The 21,889-nt window shown below is 34.7% G+C and overlaps 3 protein-coding genes across 7 annotated transcripts; 1 reads left to right on the top strand and 2 right to left on the bottom strand.

Annotated features, from left to right (window-relative positions):
• Nucleotides 1–49: 49 nt before the first annotated feature.
• Nucleotides 50–5,814, bottom strand: Uev1A (Ubiquitin-conjugating enzyme variant 1A). Of its 2 annotated transcripts, none has more exons than XM_022071073.2 (4): nucleotides 5,673–5,814; nucleotides 4,414–4,556; nucleotides 4,108–4,233; nucleotides 50–3,788 (listed from the first exon to the last, which is right to left on the bottom strand). In XM_022071073.2, the coding sequence occupies exons 1-4, from the start codon at nucleotides 5,695–5,697 to the stop codon at nucleotides 3,648–3,650; spliced, it is 435 nt and encodes a 144-aa protein (XP_021926765.1). In that variant the 5' UTR covers nucleotides 5,698–5,814; the 3' UTR covers nucleotides 50–3,647. The 2 variants fall into 2 exon arrangements, with proteins under 2 accessions (XP_021926765.1, XP_087206419.1); XM_087350293.1 differs by lacking the exon at nucleotides 5,673–5,814 and adding an exon at nucleotides 5,145–5,424.
• A 107-nt stretch (nucleotides 5,815–5,921) lies between these two features.
• Art7 (arginine methyltransferase 7) lies at nucleotides 5,922–16,290 on the top strand. 4 transcript variants are annotated; one of them, XM_087350272.1, is made up of 10 exons: nucleotides 5,922–6,053; nucleotides 6,683–6,838; nucleotides 7,793–7,942; nucleotides 8,273–8,494; nucleotides 9,031–9,269; nucleotides 10,656–10,982; nucleotides 12,059–12,404; nucleotides 13,090–13,326; nucleotides 13,905–14,059; nucleotides 14,667–16,290. In XM_087350272.1, the coding sequence occupies exons 1-10, from the start codon at nucleotides 5,922–5,924 to the stop codon at nucleotides 14,947–14,949; spliced, it is 2,247 nt and encodes a 748-aa protein (XP_087206398.1). In that variant the 3' UTR covers nucleotides 14,950–16,290. The 4 variants fall into 4 exon arrangements, with proteins under 4 accessions (XP_087206398.1, XP_021926753.1, XP_021926755.1 ...); XM_022071061.2 differs by lacking the exon at nucleotides 5,922–6,053 and adding an exon at nucleotides 6,086–6,229; XM_022071063.2 differs by lacking the exon at nucleotides 5,922–6,053 and adding an exon at nucleotides 6,096–6,229 and having other exon boundaries at nucleotides 6,675–6,838.
• LOC110833259 (ADP-ribosylarginine hydrolase CG2909) lies at nucleotides 14,106–21,866 on the bottom strand. The gene is made up of 7 exons (XM_022071065.2): nucleotides 21,271–21,866; nucleotides 19,656–19,971; nucleotides 18,762–19,074; nucleotides 17,836–18,041; nucleotides 17,164–17,398; nucleotides 16,756–16,937; nucleotides 14,106–16,035 (listed from the first exon to the last, which is right to left on the bottom strand). The coding sequence occupies exons 1-7, from the start codon at nucleotides 21,423–21,425 to the stop codon at nucleotides 15,910–15,912; spliced, it is 1,533 nt and encodes a 510-aa protein (XP_021926757.1). The 5' UTR covers nucleotides 21,426–21,866; the 3' UTR covers nucleotides 14,106–15,909.
• Nucleotides 21,867–21,889: the final 23 nt, after the last annotated feature.

Here is a 21,889-nt window from a genome sequence, read left to right as displayed (position 1 = left end):
TCTACAAGACTACACGTCAAAAACCACAATAACAAAGAAACACTGTATGCACCTTTATGACATTTTTTATTCATATAGAATGCTGTCACAATTAATTTTAAATTTTATGACAAACTAATCTGCATGGTTTTCATAATGTCCATATAAATTTTGCATTAACTGTGGTAAACAAATCTATGAATTCACTACAATTAAAGAGCCTGACAGTATGCCATAATATCATGATTTACGTTTCAATTTCATACACACAATGTGAAAGAATTAATGTGATATTGAAAATATTATAGTCCACCAACTTCCTAGCAACAACTGAAACTGGTAAATGCATGAGGGTAATTCAACTGAAAACAACTGTTTTACTCCAACACACTTTCAAGCTACAAGATGTTTATTTTTTAACAGTCTCTACACATTCATTATAGCTGACATAAGCATGATTACAAACATGAAGTTACAATTCAAAAATGGTACTTTGTGTGAAAATACATACTAAGTAGAGATGCATAGATTTGCTTGATTTTTGGCAGCTGAAGGAGACATATCAGCAAATATTTATCAATGGAGGCCACAAATGATGGCATACTCATCTCAATATCATGTCCACAAGGGAGTGCAGTTGTTTAAAGCTAACATTATGTTGGAAGCAAAATTCTTAAATCAGAACTGCTGAATAACTTTTGATTAACCTCACTGTGATGTTGCCAGTGGGTATTTGTTCAGTCCATAATGAGCTGATATTTAACAAAGATTATGCATGTTGGGTTCCACATCAGTTGAAATATGAAACAGATGTGCTTCAATACATGCAAGGCTTTGCTGGCTCACCATGAAGCAGAAGGCAATAATTTTTTGGGATTGACTGCGACAAGCAATGGTTCATGGGTACACCACTTCATGATGAAGACCACATGAGTTAGCAAAGGGTGGCCTCATTCTTCATCACTGGAGCCCAAAAATTATGAGTAGCCCCATCAGCTCGAAAGGTATGTTGATGTTTCTTTGGACATGAACAATATTACACTGACACACTTCCTGCAGAAGAGCTGTGCAATAACAAGTGCACTGCATGTTTATAATGGAGAATCTGAAGCCAGTCATTGGGAGAAAATTAGATAAACTGCTGTCCATGGTAATCTGCTTGCAGCATGGTAATGCATATCTAGATTTGTCTCAGGTGAATGCTACAACAATCATAGTCCACAGAAGTATCTCTCACTTGCCTTACTCATGACACCTTGCTCCAGATAACTATCATCTTTTTGGACCCTTAAAAGTTCAACTCAGTGAAATCCACTTATGTACTGACGAGGTGCAGTATGCAGTGTAAAACCAGCTGTGGCTAACCAAAACATTTTTGCACAATGGCATCGTGGTTCTGATCTACAGATGGAAGATGTGTACTAAGGAGACTACAATGAGAAGAAATATGTGCATTAGTGTAATGTAAAGGAACACAAGAATTTTATAGCAAAACAACTTGTCTTCATTCGAATTATCCCTGGACCTCTTTCCAATAAAAGAACAGAATGGTGTTACAAGTTTCAACTGTCAGATATAAAACAATGCAACTTACACATTTTTTAATTATATACTGGGAGTGCAGTGGAAGTAATTTTGTTTCGTGTTATAGTTTCAGATTCAAATTTAAGAATGCTCAACAACTTTACAAGCATTTATCATACATTTTGTGAAAACATGTTGTTTTAAGCTCAGCCCCTAGGATCATTTTTACAGTAATGTAAAATCAAGCCAGTTTTGAAGAGGAGCAGATGTCACCAAACACCACTTACCCCTACACATCTACATTACATTACATTACACAATCTTTCAAGGAACCAAGATGTGCAGAATTATCAAAATAAATATGGGAACCCAGTTCATAATAAAATTATGCCCTAAAATTACACAAATTCTTCCAGAAATGCAAAAACTATAAATAAGCAACAGACAAGCTGACTCATTATCCTTCTTATACACAGAAGTAACACCTTCAGTCATTTATTCACCTCTGGACGTTTCAGTAATACCTCAGGGGTGGGGGTGGAAGCAGCATTCAGTACTTCTAGAGTGGGAAGTCCAGACGTGCATTCCGGTCACTGCATACAAAGTATAACCAATGCCAGACACTGCTCTGGCTACATTTGAAGAACAGTTCAAGAGTAAAACAAAACAAAGGAAACAAAATAGGCATTTCAACAGGAAATGACCCACATTATCTTCTACACTACCAAACTAGACTGGAAACTGGCACAGCAATCAAGCGTGTGTGTGGGCAGAAATCACTGATATAGCTGTTAAAACTGTCAGCAATGTCAGCTCACCTCTCTGAAACCTAAATTTCACTTCTTATTCTACATTCTTATATTTTCATACACCAATAATAAGATTAATAATTACTCATTACAACTTCCAAAATCATATAGTTCCTGTCTATTTGAAACATTAGATCTGAAAAAGGACTTAATCAACCAAATCCCACAAATGTTAGTTTATTGCACTGATGCTGATACTGATGAACCCTCGACAGTGCCAATTTTCTGCCAGAACCAAAATTACTTGGCAAAAGAAAATCACATCCACACAGCAATTAACGGTTACCTAGCTAGCCAAAGAACATGCTAGCATATAACAAATTATTAAAACATTATTGGTGCAAATAGCAATATCTTTGTTTTAAAAATGCTGTCACAGGGTTTTCATAGTAGTAAACTTGTTTTATTTCACCTTTACCTTAAAAAAAACTAATGACTGCCACATTACCAGAGCCTTGTTAATCACTGTTCTCTTCCTAAAGCTCAATCAGAAGAAGTTAAAAATCTTCCACTTGGATCAAGAACAATGACATACTTAGGGGAATAAAAGCAACACAAATTATCTGAAGACATCCCCATAAAAATGTTTTCCTTTTACAATATGGGCTGACAAACAACAGGAGAAACATGGCAAAAGAAGTACAGAAGCCAAACAACTGAGACTGACTTATTTTCAATGTATAATAAATTCTTTTCCAGTCATATCCAGAGAGATTAGCAATAACACTTCATGCAGTTACAAGCTAGCTTCACAAACTTCAAATAATATAACATCCTCATACAAAATTTATCATAACTGGCACTCTTGGTAATTCACTTCGTTAAGTTGTACTCAAAATAACACTTCGTAATTTAAGAAATTCAGTGCAAATTATGGATGCTAGCAATTAAAACATACTAAATAAAACATTTACAAACTAGCACTTAGTTTTTACAATTTCCATAATAAGTGAATATTGTTTTGCAACCATAAGGTTACTCCTCTACTCCTTCATTGTGTTCAATTGCATGTTTACTGTCAAATGGTGAACATAACTAGAATAGCACTTCTCAGTAATTGTTTTGTAAATTAAAAGTTAGCAATTCAATGTTACTCGTATCTCTCCAAATATGATTAATATTACCAAGTCTGAATGTATGTGCAGTGCTGACAAGGCTATTCATACAAAAACATCATTCCAAATTATGGCTGCATTTTTAAATTTGTCTTAATCTTTTATATTAAGAGGAATCCAATGCATCACTCCTATTAAGACTGAAGTGAATATTCATTAACCCCTGTCTCCCAAGAGGCAGAGGTGTGGACAAACTGCTCTGACAGTTGACGCTTCATTGCTAAAATGAACTTCCCTCAGGTGGCTGAGAGAGTTTCATATTCTCTTTCAATGTCATAATCCTTCGCAGCTCTTGTAAAACAGTCTTAATTGTGTAATCACGCTGCCATCTCGCCAGCACCGGGACAGCTCTATTATCCACCTGCAAAATGACAGAAAACAATAATCATAAACCAGTTCTTCCAACATTTTGAGGTCCACATGTTTTGACATTTTATATCCTACCAGGTGTAATTTATATTGCCTTATTTCCAAACAGATACAAACTGAATATTTTCAGTACATTTAATAACTTAGAAGAATAAAAGCACAATCTTAAATCATGAAGAGTGAGTTGATAGAGGATCTACTTCAGGGTAATGGACCCAAAACAAGTTTCTTAAATTTTATTCTATAAAGATTTTGCTGTGATTCACACTACTTTCAATGTACAGAACAAGTATTGGCTAAGTTCTACTTACCATGCCATTGGTAGTGTTGACACAATTCATATTGATCCTAGAAATAAACTTAGCACTTGGACTTTCATCAGGATATCTTTGCCCACATTCAATCTTTAGACTGTACATTCTGTTTTCATATGGAGTCTGTGGAAAGAAATAAACACATTATATTATATTCTATGCCAAGTTTACTTCTGTTATTCAGCAGGCAATATTCAGGCATTCTATCAATAAATGTATTCATAGACTTTTACTTATCTTGTGATACACAAATGAGCAAAGTATGAAAGTCAATGGTTACAAAATTACAATTTGTATTATTACCCTAGGGGGTCCAATTATCATTCCAGTCCAATGTGTTAGGGTCATATCATCATCATTCTCAAGTCCCCAACTTATAGTTCCATCACCAACGCCTTTCTGCCCCTGTTCCAATTCTTCAAGCAGACGGAAATTACGTGGAACAACTGTAACAGAGAAATTCTTTTGAACATGTAATCAGACACTCTGCAGCAATATTTACCTTGCACATAACTAACAGACAATTCAATGAATGAGATGTAAAGGCAATAACCTAGAATATGAACTACAAAAAAATTATGGGGGGAGAGAAAAGGGGGACAAGAAGAGGAGTAGGGGATTTAAATATAGCATTTGGTCTGCATTCAAAGCAGAATTATTTAATGAGTTTGAGGAGAATCTTGCTGTAGACCATACAAGATGTCCTATACAGAAGCATATACTTCATTTTTATATATTAAAGCTCTAAAATCCATGCTACAATAACAAAGAGTCTTAAAAATTTATAAAATAAAATTTGCAACTGAATGCCACAATCTTCATGCAATATGACTGCAGTATATACAATAAATACATGGTCAAATTTTAAAAGGTCTTTTAAGCTTGTAATCAAATATATTCCATTTTATAACACCTCAGAACACCTGAATCCAGATGCATATTCATCAAATTGTGTTCACATAAGTGAAAGACCGACCTTGGAACTCAAAATAATGATGATTCATATAAATGATATCTGAATGTCCACTACACACCTATGCCTATGTTGAATAAAATAGGTTGCCCAACTCATCACGTAACATTCACACTGTTAAAAATTACGAATGCATTTCAAACAAAAACGTTCTGTTTGACCATGCATAATTTTAATGCCGAAACGCTAACTATAATAACATGACCAAAAATTTGGTGGGATCATGGGAAGCAGAGCTAATCTTAACCTAACAATCTTCCATTTAACTACTCAAGGTTACTGCGAAAGGTTAACAGTAAATTATATAACAGCTGTTGTTCAACTGATAGCTTAAAATAAAACCGGAGATGAACTATGCGATAAATACTGTCATCGCAATAGCTATCACGACGTTTCCAAAAATGGCGGGTGAGGCGTACACCGGTACGTCCAAGAAAATGGTTTGGAGGTTCGCTTAGTAAATTATACTTTATATACACACAACACTCAAAAACACATTTTTGTACGCTTTTAACTTTTCGCAGCAATTAACTTTATGTCAAAGATGGAAATTTTCAGAGATTAGATTCCACATTTCCAAGTCACTTACCCACACCGCCTGTGGAAGTCGCCATGTTTATACGTCGATCTAATCGCCCAGAAAGCGAGGTTAAATATGGAATAGATACGTAGAGAAATCAAGTCGTATTTAAGAAAATAAATTAAAGTTCCTGTAGCGGTGCAAACGACTTTTAATATTAAAACTGAAACATGTATAACGACTTTTTGAACCAAAAACCCTTTCGACCTTATGCACAAGGTCTTCTACATTACAGGATATCCAACGTAATCCCGAGACATGGCGAGACTACAGATGATAACCTCAAAGATGTGTAACTTTAATACCTATTGTGCTACTACCTATGAAAGGTTCATATGTAAACACAGAAGCAGGAATGGTGGTGTAAACAGTAGCCCAGTCGGAGAGAAGGTTAACTATTTTTCAACCTTAAAAATTCTCGTAGTAGTGGTTGTTTTTGTGTACGATATAAAGATGTCATTACGGTGGTTTACTATAGTTAAGAACATTCTTTAAAGAAATCAGTATTACCACATTACAAACCGTAATCTTCAATTTACATGAACAGAGTGAATTGGCTAATTAAGGTGGATTATAAGTATTTAGTGTGTTAAAATTTACGTTGGTTAATAAGATGAGCTGATGGCAGCCTATGTGCATGTCACCAACATTCTAAACAAATTCTGATTATAGGAGTCACCATACACGTGATTGACGATATCATTGAACCGTGCTGTGGCCGTAGTAAAACATATGTGTTTTGCTTATTGAATTTCTTGCAGATATTTGTTTCACACCTATGAAATTTCGTGTAATTTAAAGTACAATGTTCAGTCCTGATTCATTGTTCACATCTGTTGCCTCGAATTATTTTATACCCAGTAACTGAATTGCGTTACAATGAATCTCACGTGGTACATGACGAGATGTATCATAAACACGGAATAATTTTCATCATACATGCAATTTTGTTCTTTGTCTTTATGTATTATTTCAGCATTGTGTGTATGTTTAACTTGTTTATCCTATAAGTATTTCAGGGTGCATGCTATAACTTCAGAAGAATGAGTGTTTTCACAATAAAAGTAAATTCTGTAACTGGCAAATCAGAGTGGGAACTTCAAAATGAAGATTATGATTATCATCAAGAAATAGCACGTTCAGCATTTGCTGACATGTTACATGATACAGAAAGGGTAAGACATACACATACTCTGTTAAGAATTTTAGAATGTAGAAAGTAGTATCTAAAGGCAAATGATTAATTCAACCTAAGATTTGTATGACATTTGGAACTTCAAAAAACACAATGCAGTTAATATTGCATTTCGGTTATCTAGGGATACAGGAATTACAGTCAGGTGAAGAAATACTTGGTGTTGATACATGCAATGTGTTACTACTTTTTGTATTCAAAAAGGCCAATCTTTGACTTGATCTTGAGTGACTGATTGTTTAAATTTCTAAAGTATGGAATCAGGAAACAGCCAGTAAACTGAGATATGATTATCAAATGATAGGTTACCCAAGTCATCTCTTACCTTCAGGTTTTTAACAAAAATTTTGTATCTCTTTATATTAAAAAATTTTCTCCCATGCAGTGTTATTAAATGTTCTATTATGTTAATTCATTTTAATGTAAATAGAGGAGGTTTTTTTATTGTAATAGTGGAGAGCTGTTTGCATTTATTTTTGTCTGTCATGTAAGCCTCCACTGGCACTTTCAAAATGTTTCATAGTAATGTAAAGAGACTAAGGGAGTTATAATTAATAATAAAGTATTATAGATCAACCAAAATGTGTGACTACAATTGAGTAATTTCAGTAACTTTTAGGTGGACCTAAAAATGTTTAATTTGTTTTAAGTTTAACTTATCCATTGCAAGAAAGGGTGAACTTTTATATGAATTCCTTTAATAATAAACTTGTTGTTTTATTTGTTTATAGTTTATTACATTGAGTGTTCCAAACTGTGATTTACATACTTTGATTACACATCTTAGTGCTTTCCTGTAAGTCAACCTGATTTCTCATCTTTGCTGACTGATCCAGTGGCTATCCTGTAGTGCCTTTCTCAGGGCTTTTCTTAATTTATATAAATTTCTTACATTCAGAGAGTGAATATTAAGAGAAGTTTTGCTGTATTACAGAATCAAAAGTACTATCTTGGAGTGAAACTAGCAATAGAAAAGATCCATAGTATGGGGAAGAAGGCCCATGTGTTGGACATAGGAACTGGTACAGGACTGTTGTCCTTGATGGCAGCAAAGAGTGGAGCTGACACTGTTGTTGCTTGTGAGGTGAATTTTAATGTTTTTCATTTAATACTTGTTCAGTATGAAGATTTAATATATGCATGTGGACTGGCATGTTGTCAGTGGAATGTGCTGGTATACCTAAGAATGTGTGAGTGCATGATGGTAGCAAATGCTTGTGAGTAGTCTGTTGTGTACTTAACACATGTCCAAATTATTTTTAAAACTTATGTTACTCTGATTATGGAGGCAGTAAGCACCTCTGAAATATCAGTTAATTTTAAAAGACTGCATGACCTTCACATCCCAGAAGATAGTTATGTTCATATGCACCACCAAAAGAATCTGAAATATTTACAAGACACTTTTTTCTAGGCATTTCAACCAATGGCAGAATGTGCTAGGAAAATCATTAGTGACAATGGTTTAGAAGGAAAGATACGTGTAATTCCAAAACGTTCAACTGATATGACCGTTGGTACTGATGGTGACATGGAACATCGTGCAAATGTTCTAGTGACTGAAGTCTTTGATACTGAACTAATTGGTGAAGGAGCCATTGCAACTTTCAGGCATGCACATGAAGAACTTTTAGAGGTATTAAGTTGTGTAAGAAGTATCAGTACTGCATATCTGTTTTTGAAAAAATACTTCATTGTAAATTGTAAGACATCTGTGATTTGGGAGAGGGGAACGTTGGAAAAATCAAATGGCAGTAACTTAGAATGGCTGTCTTTTGGGTTGTTGTGCAACAACCCAGAAGTCAGACGCACGGCCGTGAAAACCTCAAATCCTAATTCACAGTAACTTAATTTATTAAATCAATTCTCGACTCAGCAGGGTTACTTAATTGATTGTTCTTTTGTCACAGAATTGTTCTTTAACTACTGTCTCACAGTAACCATTCTTTTATTGTCATGTGAGGTAGGGTTTTGAATCAGTACACCCTTTACACCATGCCCTAACAGGGTGATGGATCGAGGAGGAGGACCTTTTACAATATTGCATCCAATTTCATGTACAGGTGTCCCACAGAGATGTATACACAATGCTGACTTATGTAATGTTTGTGTGTGTACATCTTTTTGGGATATTCGTAAAATAATGTTCTGATAATAGCTTCTTCCTTTCAGAAAGATTGCATTGTAGTTCCATCATCAGCAACTGTGTATGTTCAAGTTGTTGGAAGTCAGTTAGCTCAGAACTGGAATAAGTTGCAGCCTATTTCTGATGTTGATGGAAGCACTGTATTGCTGGATACTCCAGTGATGATACAGCAGTGCTCAGGTGCAGCAGCTGTCCATGATATCCAGCTAAGTCAGTTTCCAAGGGACCAGTTCTATTCTGTCATTCCTCCAGTACCAGTTTTCAGGTACCACCATTACTAAATTATACATGAAGGGCTATCAGAGTTGACAAGGAAGCTCCATATTTCATTGCAAAATTAACATATCCTCATTTTTTTATTGTGATTTTAATTAGATAAATAAATCCCTCCAAATTTTGCTGTATATTCTTATGTACAAAAACTTAAAAAATGTCATTTGCAAATTCTGGAAGGGATACTGGAGCAAAGAGAAAAACATCTTATTTGGCACAGATTTGATGGCACCTAAATATAATTGCCCTTATCCAGTTTTCCATCTTTAAGGAAATATAAAGGATTCTGTTATCACCATGCATTCTATGTGTATGTACCACCCTTTCAATCTTCAGAGGCAACCTTGCAGATACAGTAGGGCCCCGTTTTTCGGCGCTCCGCTTTACGGCGATTCGCTAATACGGCGCTCAACAGCTGAGTCAGAGAAGTGCATCCGGCGCCAATTTCTCGTCGCTGATTGAGTCTGTTTACAGCTCCGCGTCTCCGTATTTCTGGCAATTTTTCAAAGTTATTACAAACTGTATATTTATATAATATTTTTGTGTTACTACAGTGTAATTACAAAGACGTCTAAGGATAGTAGCGATAAAAAGAGGAGTCGTAAGCCTCTTACTTTAAATGCCAAGTTAGATAAGATTAAACTTTGTGAACAAGGCATGTCTATGGCCGAGATAGGACGTAAGCTAGGCCTAGCTCGCCAAACTGTTAGTGCCATCATGAACGCTAAGGAGAAAGTGTAAAATGAAATTAAAAGTGCCACACGAATAAACTCTAAAGTCATAAGAAAAAGAGATAGCCTTATTGCTGACATGGAAAAACTTTTAGTTGTGTGGATTGAAGATCAAACGAGCCACAATGTGTGTACTACTGATATTCATTTTACTTTCATATCGTTTTCTTAGGCCTAGCGCTATTGTGCACTTACTATATGATAGTGTAAACATCTTATTAGGCTTTGATATGCATTTGCAAGTGAGAAAAGGCAAAGATCCGCTTTACGGCGATTTTCGCTTTACGGCGGGGGTCTGGTCCGTAACCTGCCGTATAAGCGGTGCCCTACTGTATACAAACTTGTGAGGTGAGAGTGACAATAGTTCCAATTAATTGTAGTGCCCCAAAATTACGTATAGTAATAGATCTTTGGAAAATATTTAAGTTTTGCAATTGTAATCCTATTTTTTTAAGACTAACAACAAATATGGTGGCCATGTAAGTTTTTAGTTTACCTTTCAGTTTGACATCAGTAATTAATGGTCTGTTTGAGTAACTAACCGAAAATGTTGTGGTAATAAACATTTCTTGTGCAGCGTATGTTTCTACTGTTTATGTTTTTCAGTTGTGCAATTTAATATTCTGAGTTGTCCCCATGTTAAACAGGTTTGATTGGTCTGGAAAAGTACCCCTTTTGAAAGAGAGGTCAAATGTGTTGGACTTGGTCTCTTCTGATGATGGTGTGGCACAGGTGGTATTTATGTGGTGGGACCTTGTGATGGATCTGAATGGGGAAGTTATTCTCAGTTGTGCTCCTGTATGGGCACACCCCCTGACTGAGAATGGACATGTTCTTCCTTGGAGAGATCACTGGATGCAGGCAGTATATTATCTGCCAAAAGAAATACCTGTTCGGAAACGAGATGAATTAGTATTAGTGAGTCACCATGATGAATACTCATTTTGGTTCCATCTCTTCAACAACAATGACTGGTAACACTGCTCAGCAATCTATTTATAACATTTAGAGGCAGAATTGGCTGATCTTTGTGCGTTTATTAGAATTAAAATTGAATGATCACAGTTTTGTTTCTATTTATTAAGTTGGACATGAAAAATAAAAGCTCTTCATTTACCAGAATTAGGGTACAATAGTGACAACAATTATGGAAAGAGAATTCAAGATTTATGTTCTTCCCAAGACATTTACAATTTATGTGGGTTGTATGATGACCAAGCTTCTCAATCTATCTCTGTCTTCTCATGTTGTTCCTTCCCTCTGTCTGACATCTTTCATAAGCTGTTGCTCATATCTTAATCTTTGTCTTCCTCGTGGGCATTTGCCTCTTCTTCCATGCTCAAATTCTTTGGGATTCTCTTTTCACTCATTGTTAAAATGTGTCCCTCCATACCATCTTATTCTGTCCATATCCTTTCCAATTTATTAGACTGTTCATGTATCTTGTCATTCAGTAGTCTAATCATAGTCTAATAGTCATCCTGTAATTCTGTCTACTGATAGCAACACTGAATAAACCACAAATAAATATATGCACTCCTCAAGTTATTTGTATCTTTATTAAACCAGAGATTGCACAAAATATGATGTGTTATCCATTACAAAAATCATTAGCTTAAGATAGTTCATAATATAACATATATCTTTGGTGTTTATATTTTGGTTTCTGTGGTAACATTAGTACTTCAGCAGGAACCTGTCATATATGTTATGAGTAGTATTTACTATATCCAGGTTTCTCCATTAACCTTTTACTGCATGTTTCATTGTCAAAAATATGATTTTAATCCAAAGCTTATCAGTTGGCAGTATTATGTGGTGGTATGTTGTAGCCCGGTCAGATTAGTCTTCTTATAACATTTGACAGTTTTCACTACTTTTCATACTTTGATAATGTAAGACATCATCTTGTATATGCATTCACGAATTGTCCACATGTATAAATTTTATTTGTAAATATTCATTGTGGTGATAGGCTATAGAAAATGTCCAATTTGTTAGCATCATAATGAGAGATGAACATATTTACTACTTAATTTTATCTCTTCAGGTGTGGGGACCAGCTTTATAAGCGTCCTGTATGTGACTGTGGATTGCACATTGCATTTGGACGTACACGTATTGGTGCCATAAATGATGCAGACCGAAACTATAAATATGTATCTGCTCTACGTGAATATGTGACATCGGACAGTATATGCCTTTGCTTGAGTGATGGTTCCTTGTTAGGTCCCCTTGCTGCACAGCTTGGTGCGAAGAGAGTGTACTGTATAGATGGCAACACCTTAACACGACACGTAATTCAGGATTACATCAAGCACAATAATCTTCAAGATAAAGTGGTGGTTCTGAGCAGTGTCCGTGATCTTGTGGCCCTTGTGGAAACACATGATAAGGTATTGTATTGCAGAACCACAACAAATATTACACATCATAAGACCAGCACAAGTGGGTTGGCCCAACATTAATATGCCTTACTCACATTCAGAAGTACCCAGTTGAATCCTGTTGTTATTTACTTAGGGATCCATGTATAACTCCAAATTTAGAGTAATTACTTATATTCTACTGCTTTCCTGAACATGTTCTGAAATTATAAATTCTTTTTTCGTGTCATCGTTGATTAACTTCTCAAGTCTGTAGTGAATGTTGTTCATGTTCCACGTTAACTTCACATTATAATAATCAGAAAGGATGTTACATATAAATTGGTTATTGATTTCAGTATTAATTGTTGTTAATTCAATACAGGCTTTCTTTCTTAATAAAGAGTAAGCTAATTTTCATGAGTCATCAAAATACCTGATCCAGAAATTGGAGATAAAACTTGCAATATTATTTTAATGTGTTTCAAATACTAACTTCTTTCTTGTTTGTTTATGCAAATGGCCTTGGCACAATTACTTTTTAAAATAAATTTAGAGTAATGTCACTAGTATTAATTTCTATTGTAATTTTATACAAAACTTTGTAGTACTGGTACATGATCAGTTTTAAATATATAATATAGTACTTAAATACTTATGAGGCAGGATAGCCCAATCAGTATGAAGTTTTATGTTCATTTTCAATGTGTCACAGATTACATTGGTTTTTGGGGAACCTCATTTTGTTACTACATTGCTGCCATGGCAAAATATTTACTTCTGGTATCTGAAGAATGAAGTTTCCCAGTTCTTATCTCCATCTGCAGCAACTTTACCTGTAGGTGCAACAGTGTGGGCAATGGCTCTGCAGTTCAGTGACCTCTGGAAGATTCGTGCACCACTTCATTCAGTGGAGGGGTTCAAAATGACAGAATTTGATAAACTGATTGAGGTATAGCAAAGTGACTAGAAGTAGGCATATCAGTTAAATGTTGCTTTAATTTATAACAGCAAAGAGGTAAACTAAATCAGCATTGTTAGTTCAGGTGTACTGTTGTCACAGTCATATTACCTGTGTTAAAAAGGTTTTCCTAAAGAGCGTTCAAATATGTTGTCTGCCGAAGAAACATCAAATGTCAAGTTTACTCTATATAGACTCATACCTCTGCTTATTTACTGTTTCCTTTTTTTTCCCCTGACTTTTAAGGTAGTGCCCAAAATATGTTTTCCATTTGCTTACAAAATTTGGCCTCTTATTCACATGGTTTTTAAGGTATTTTCATTGGCTAGTATAGAATGGTAACCATAGCGTCTGTAAGCGCATCAAAGAAAGAACATACATGCAGCCTTCCAAATGAAAATAACATCCATGTGGTGGTAGTGATTAGTAGTAATAGTAACAACAAATATTTATTTGATCAAGAGATATTAGAAGAGGTCATTCCCATACTTTAGTTATAAAAAATATTTAATATTCTGATATTGAGGTTTCCACAATACCTTCTGCTATGTTTCTGCTTATTTTTCTAGAATTCAAGTTCCATCTCAGATAGCCCAATTGAAGCACAGCCGTTATGGGAGTATCATTGTGAAGCGCTGACTCAACCTTTCTGCGTGATGGATTTCAATTTCACAAAAAACATTGAAGATACTGTGGAGACAGAAGGAAAGGTTAACTGTGAAGGGTCTGTATTTTTTTTTCAGCCTGAAGGCCCAATAATAATAGAGAACTAGTGTTAAACTTTTTAATAAACTAAGTTCTTACAATCTTAAAATAAAAATTGCTTACAACCACAGAACAAACAATGCATGAAACATACACCAAAGTTTTAATTTATATCTGTATATATATTATTGGATAAATTCAGTGAGTTACATAGTCAACATTAAAAGTAGTGCTTTTTATGAATACAGGTATACATACTTTTTATGTATTTTTTGCATGAAGTGCATCAAAAAATATATTATGTTGAAGTTGTGTCACATGGGCACATTGATCTCAGAAGCCGTTCAAAAGGTTTTGATGAAACACCATATTTGTACATGACAAAAAATATAGTCTTTAAAATCCAGCCTCTAAAACATACAATTTCTTATTCAGAAAATAGATAATGTTTAAATAAAATCATATCATAACAATATTAGTTATCACAAACCATTATAGTCAGTGTTTCAATTATCACACACTTAAAAAAAATTAACTTTGAAAAACTGGGAAATAATACTCCTGTTACAGTATCAGCTTCATATGTGATAGGTACATCTATTAGTTTATATTATTTCTAATTTCAGATGTGGAACATGTCATGGTATTGCCCTATGGGTGGATTGGGATTTGGATGGTAACCTAAAGCATGCCATTTCAACAGGACCAAGACAAACTGTACAGATAAATAAAAAGGTTGCATGGGACATGCACACCAGACAAGGTGTGTACTTCTTTCAAACACATAAATTGGTAGATACAGCCAGCAACTTCTACTACAAAGTGCAGTTCAGGCCACTGGAAGGTCACGTTCACTTCCATTTTGATATTAAACCTTTACTTAATAAAGTATTCAGTTCCAAAATTTAATTTGACTCACATATGATTTTCATTCACCAAAGAATATTAAGAAGTTGCTAATACCTCATATGTATCAATACAGTATTTTGTTTCATACATTTGTACTTGCAGAATACAATATGTATAGTCTGTATCTGCAAGTATTTATAGATTTCTGGTGGTTATAAATGTTCAAATGTCTTATGGTGGGAAGTGCCTCTTTGTTCATTGATCCATCCATTGACACGTATATTTTTTCCTATTACCTGAGATGGTATATTTGCTGAAATATGAAGAAATATAAATAATTTACCCATAAAATTTACCTTCTGAAATGCCTGTAGCTTCAGCACTTCCAGTGAAAATAAAATGTACGTATTTCTTGGAATTTCTTAGGCTTATAAGGTAACCATAATGTCTGTGTATGTCCCTCACTGTCTTGAACTTGTGAACCATCTGATAGTCATGAAATTTGGTATGAATGTTAGGCCGCTTGAGACTATTCCAACCTTGTGTTTTAATTTCCAAGAATCAATAATAAGATGACAAATGCATAAACTTGTGAGGTTGGAACAACACTAATACAGGTTTCTGAAATGGATGTGGTAACAGATCCTCAAAAAACATGCAAATTTTGTTTGTGATTTTTTTGTGCACAATTTAAAATGCAGAATTTTTATCTAGTTTTAAGTTTAACAGCAATAACTGATGGACCACTGGAACTAGGATTATGCATTTTGCATGAAAACAGAATAAAGTTATTCCTACAAATGATATATAAACTATTGTTTTTAAGTAAACTTATACAAACATTGTTATGGCATGAAACTATAAGGTTATAACTGACAAATTTAATGCAGCTGTATTAAGTCTTTTCAATAATAATAATGATGAAGAGTCACTCATGCAGGAGCTTCTACAGATTCAACCATTTTCTCCCTGATTCAGATTACCATCAGTGTTGTACATGACAGACCAATAACTTCTGCTTCACTTCTTAAGTTTTTTCAGAACATATTCTGCTACATGCAGGATTCCCCACTGTGCACTGGCTATATGAAGGTTGGAACTACTGATTTTATTCTTGTTCACATGTGTGTTATGCAGTTCAGCCACCTGGTGTGATAAAAAGTTGGTATGAATACATGTTTCTAAGGTTTTCTCATTTATTTTAAAATATTAAGCTTGTTTTAAGTTATACAACTTCTAATTCTTTGATAGACATTATTACTGTATCTGAAATAAATTCTATATGAATTAAGAGAATAATCAATTTCAAGAAACTTGAAAAGAAGAGGCTATTTCAAAGACCTAATCATAGATGAGAGGATAATTATTCCAATAAAAATCAGTCTAGATGCTTTCTTTGCAGATGCCAATTTTTTTTACTGAAAATCCTTGACTGCATAACTGAAATGACAGTAATTGGCAGAATGCTCTGATTACACTCACCTTCAAAAAAATTAAACTAAACTTCTTCAATAATAATTTTTTCCATTATATTTTCAAAAATTTTACTAAATTTTCCCCATCATAAAATTAAAACTGAGTCTTAATCAGCTTTTAATAGACCTCAGAACACAAAAACTGCTCTTTCTCCATATATGGCCATGTTATGATTCTGGATTTGAGTTAATAGTGAATAATGATTTTCAAATGCAAATAAATGGTTTAGTTCGAGTGGGACATGACAGTTTTTCAAACCTGCCTATCATTCTTACTGCCAAACTGACAGTCTTGTTCACTGTATGAGGTAGTATATTCAGGTCATACTGTATAAATTTGCAAGTTTTCAATTAGATTTTTGTGTCAAGTGGAATTTTAAATGAGCTTAACCTGTGTTGAACATGCAGCCGCTGAATCTCCAGTTGAGCTGAGTTTTCCAATCCAGAACTCATTACCAGGAAGAGCATTTCCATCCCATGCATATGAAACAACAAGAAGTTTTCCAGCATCTTCAGGTTCTGACAGTTTGGAATGTGGTGGTCTCTTAGAAAAAATTATGTGAATCCCAAGACCTGGAATGAATATAGCAGGAGAATATAATACCACTCCTTATCACTGTAGCAGATTCACAATGATTCGGGGCAATCAACACAGTGATCCTAAATATCAAAAAGGCTGTACTTTAGTTCATACACCAAATATCCTTCCTGAAATAACTGCTTGCCACCCTGTAATCTCAACTTGTCCCAGGTGAATAGCTGACCATATTTTTTCTAATTAGTATTGAGTGCCACATACCTGTTCCATTGGATTCCATGATTCCTTTCCAAGTTTCAGCACACATCTGTTCCTTAAACCATGCAAAATTTATGTCTGAAACATGCTGAAGGACAGAGTGCAGCCTGCGAAGGCAGGCTGCAAATGCCTCCAGAAATTCCTTTTCCTGATGTTCTGATGCACGCCAAACACCAAGCCCAATTCCTACCACATGGATATAAGCTGTAGTCCCAATGGAAGCTGCTCTGGCTTCTGCCTGTGAAATCACAAGAATAATTAAGTTTTTATATTCTCCAGTTTTCACATACAAAATTCTTTATTCAAGAACAACTAAATTTCTTAATGATTATTCTAATCCCTTCATTCATATGAAATAATTATAATTATATAATCAGTAAAATAAATATTCAGTTAACTATATTCTGGGGAGAAAAATGAATTTGTTGAAAATTTCTTGGCCATCTTTATTTTCATAACATGATGAGGTAGAACATAATCTTATAGGCATTTTTAAAATGACACATGAGCATCTAAATGTTTCATCATGCTCATCTGTAATAACTACCCACTGGAAGAACAAACTTTGATTTAATTTAGAACCTTGTTAATTTCAGTAACTTTTTACCATAACTTCTAGCCATACATAAATGCTGTGAAAGTTACAACAGAAATACAACTGACGGTTATTCTTACCTCTAGTAAAAGTGTCTCAATTGAGACAGTCACTCGCTTCTTGTAAGCTATGTTGTCAAAGAATCTGTCCTTGTTCAGCTGTTTATATTGATTCATGGCAGCATTGTTGCCCGACTTACAAAGTTTGACAACATCCTCAAACAGGGGAAGGTGTGGCTTTATTCCATAGAATTTGGCCCAGAGCTTTCTCCAAGAATACAAACACTCTACACAGAAATGTCACAAGATTACCCACAAAGTAAATCATTTTTATATGCCTGACAGAGTGAAAAATTTGTTTTGAAATTATTGGTTGCTTACAAACTGTGATATATAGTATACAGTTTGTATATTTTTAATTTTATTGAAATAATATTGACAGCCTGGTATTTTAATACCATTTGTGTTATAAATTAAGCAAAACAGTACCTAGTGACTTTGTCTATACCCCAGATTGCAAGTATTCAAAACAGATTTCAGGAAGTGAAAGAGATCCCCTACCAAAAAGTGCCTTGAGATTTTATGATCTGCACCCACAAACAAAAAATATTTCCATGGCCATGGTTTCAGGTGATGGCAACTGAAATGTCACCTCCAAAGACAACTAGTTTCAATAATAGCATAGTCAAAGTAGTAGAATCAAGAAACTGTGATGATCCTAACTGAAAAATGATGTGTCCATGCATGTGGCCCAGAATCCTAATAAATTCAACTATTTGTAAAGAAGTTAAGGGAAAATTTTACTTTAAAAAAGACACCAATCACTGGATTAATATATGGACAAGTAAATATCTTCTTGTAAGACATTCCACACTATGATAAGCATACAGAATACCTGAAGCTCCTGAGAGTATAACTGGCTGCGGGGATTGATTCAGAGTTCTATATGTAAGGCTCACTGAAACATATGAACAGTGTCTGTCTTGCATGCAATGATGCAGACTTGCCTTGTTTATTACTCTGCTCAGAAGATCCAACTTCAGGCGGTACTCCATATCCATTCTCCTTAGTGTTCTGTGTCTTTGTTACCAGTACCTCTTGCCATTCCATGAGTCCAACTCGTTTCAATCGAGCACCAATAAGACCAATGATGATACCTCTGATTGTAAAGCTCTGAGTTTTATTTTGAGGGACACCCTTGTTATCCCGTGTACCCTCGTTAATAAAATAACTCCATGAAGATATTGATAGAAGTGCTGAGAGTTTCATTTCATCATAACTCAGACAGCAGGGAAGAAGTAATGGAGATTTTTCATTTTCCTACAAATATATAAAAAAACTGTAATTATTCACCTTTGACCTATTATAATAAGTATTTATAATTTGATTTCCTTAATATAAATACTAATCAGTAAGCGCCTATTGAAATTCTAACTGAATTTAACTCTTCCATGTAGAAGTGGGGTATTTGGGCATGTGTGAGAAAATGACAACAGCTTCCGTGGTGAAAGGTAAAATTACTATATGCTATTGCATAATGTAATTTCCCTCATTTCATATTTTATTTGTGTCTCAGTCTGAATTTAGCAATCTATACTATGTTTTACATTGTGTGATGGGAAAAACAGAGGCTTTCCTTCCTCAGCTGCATGAGATCAACAATTTCAACTTCAACATTGCAGTGCAACAATTTTGTGGGCACTCATATCCTCTTCTTCACAGTGTGAAGATAACTACTGTAACAAATGTCTCTTCAGTTTTCTCTGACCCTAAAAGAAGTTGCAATTTTAAGTTTCATTTGAAAGCAGAAAATCATTACAGACTGAACAGCATTTTTTGCACCAAAAATATCTTGTAAAAAACATTTTGCAATCAGTCAATCCATAAAAAAAGAAAATTACTGATCCAACTGCTTCCCAGCCACTAATTCCCTGAGTTCCATTGACCAGGAGATATTTGTCATTTTTAGCATAAAATGTTGCAGATCTCTTCTCTAGCAGGCGCTGTACAAAATCAAGGAGACCCATGTTGGCATATAATGCATTCTCTGGACATGTTCCATGTCGCTTCTTATGTTCCAGAAAGTGAATGTACAAGAATAGTGCTGTCTCATGTAGTACAGGATAAGCAGAATTTGCATTCTCCTCTAGCAATTCCTTTGATACATGTTTCTGCTCCACAAGGCTAGAGCACTTCACTGTCTGTACGGGGAACTTCCTGAAACATAGACAAGATTCTAAATGCAGACAAACTAATATTGCAGTCTTATCTTATGACTGTTACTTACAGCAAATTAACACTTGGTCCTAACTTTAACCACAGTTCATTGTGGATGTCCCAGATACCTGCTGATTGCACTATTCAGCCTTATTTCACAGAATGACATCTTATCATGTACTAAATAATAAATAATTTGTGTATGAAACACAAACTACCAATATCTTTCAATTTGGGAGATTCTTTTGGTTAGGACCTCATATGAAGTACCACTTTCATACAATAAGAATGATCCACACAAAAAAAAATATATTAAACCACAATTGACGCACTACAGTATTACAAAACATAACCAAATGCTGGCATAGAAATCAAAAATTTAGATGCTTGCAGTATTTTGAGTTAAAAAATTTTCTCAACTCTTCCTCTCATTAATTTAAATTAGTCAAATGAATTAGCACTTTAAATATGAACAGATACAACTTCCCAACCAATTCTTTTTTAGTTTTGTGCATGTGTGTATAAGAAGAATAATACAACCACAAGACATGATAATTTAAAAACACAAGACAAAAATGTAATACTATTTCTTGTATTATAGCAATACCAACCCTTACTGAGTACAAGCATGACAAAGCTAATTTTTTGATCATGTAAGTGTAGGGAGAAATAAAAACTGATAATTCCTAATAACAGACATTCCTAGAGCAAATACCAGTCATAAAGATGGAAGGATGCTCATGAATTTTGTGTCATCTCCTGATCTTCATGCACTCTGCTATATGGTATTTATTACATCAATATGATCACAATATATACCATAAGAACAGTACAATTTGGTATATATTACTATAAATATGAAAATAAAATATAAACTGTTTGTTCTTAAGAAGGTTCTGATCCTTTATGGCTTGTTATCCTTCTTACTTGGGCTATCCTTACAGCATTATAAGTGGGGTTGTTTTACCAGTCCCAATGCATTGGAGGGGTGGGGAGGTTCCCACTCATTGACATTATGATGTATGAAATACTTTGTGAACAGTGCCAAGAAGGAAATATGTAACATACAGCATGTTACAATATAGACTATTAATGTCATTGCAATCCCAGAACAGGCGTTTGCATATTCTATTTAATAAATATATACATTGGACCCAGTAATATTAAACTTACAAGTTACTGGCTTTCTTTTCCTTTCTTTATTTATTTCGTGTGTATTTAGAAATCTTAAGGAGGGGCCCCATACTCCTCTATGGACGTTTCCGCTTACTATTCCCACAGTTTCAAAGCTGAAAATACCTGGGGAACTGAGTACTGTTGTCCATTAGTTCCTTCAAAGTTGTGTCCGGGAGTGGTGTCATATCTATACATTCTTTCAAGTACTTGATCAAAACAGCATCTTCTACAACGGAAGGTACTTCTGGCAGCTGACATTCTTTGTCTACCACCTCCATGTTGACAACAAGTCTCTGCTATTATGCTCAATTATGGGCATTTCCTGCGGCATAGGCAGTCTGCACCATGTGACGTGATGTCCCAGACTTCCTTGTTGCGCAATAGGAAATGTAAATGACTCACGATCTAGTACAAAAAGGTTTTTGCTGAACAGCGTCTTAAAAAAATGTTTTCAAAAATACTGTCAATATAACCGACAGATTTTCTGTGCGGATCATAATCGGCTTATGAGTGATGAAGTATTTAGGAGTTAATGGTCTTCTCTGACAAATATCAATAACTCGTCAGTCCAGATAATTTATGGGGGTATCCGACTTCTCATTTGCTATCACATATGCCATGTAACGGCTTTATTATTTGGATTCCTGCCTTTTTCTTCATCCCGAATACAAATGACACACACGTTTCGGTACAAAAGCATACATAGACTAATTAAAGCACAGGACAGCGATACTTCAGCTCG

This window comes from Zootermopsis nevadensis, unplaced genomic scaffold, assembly GCF_977971745.1.
Source record: "Zootermopsis nevadensis isolate Lab colony 2312 unplaced genomic scaffold, Znev_1.0 Znev_ptg000017l, whole genome shotgun sequence".
Taxonomy (NCBI): Eukaryota; Metazoa; Arthropoda; class Insecta; order Blattodea; family Termopsidae; genus Zootermopsis; species Zootermopsis nevadensis.
Note: the sequence above shows the minus strand (reverse complement) of the source record. Positions and strands in the feature narration are given on the sequence as shown.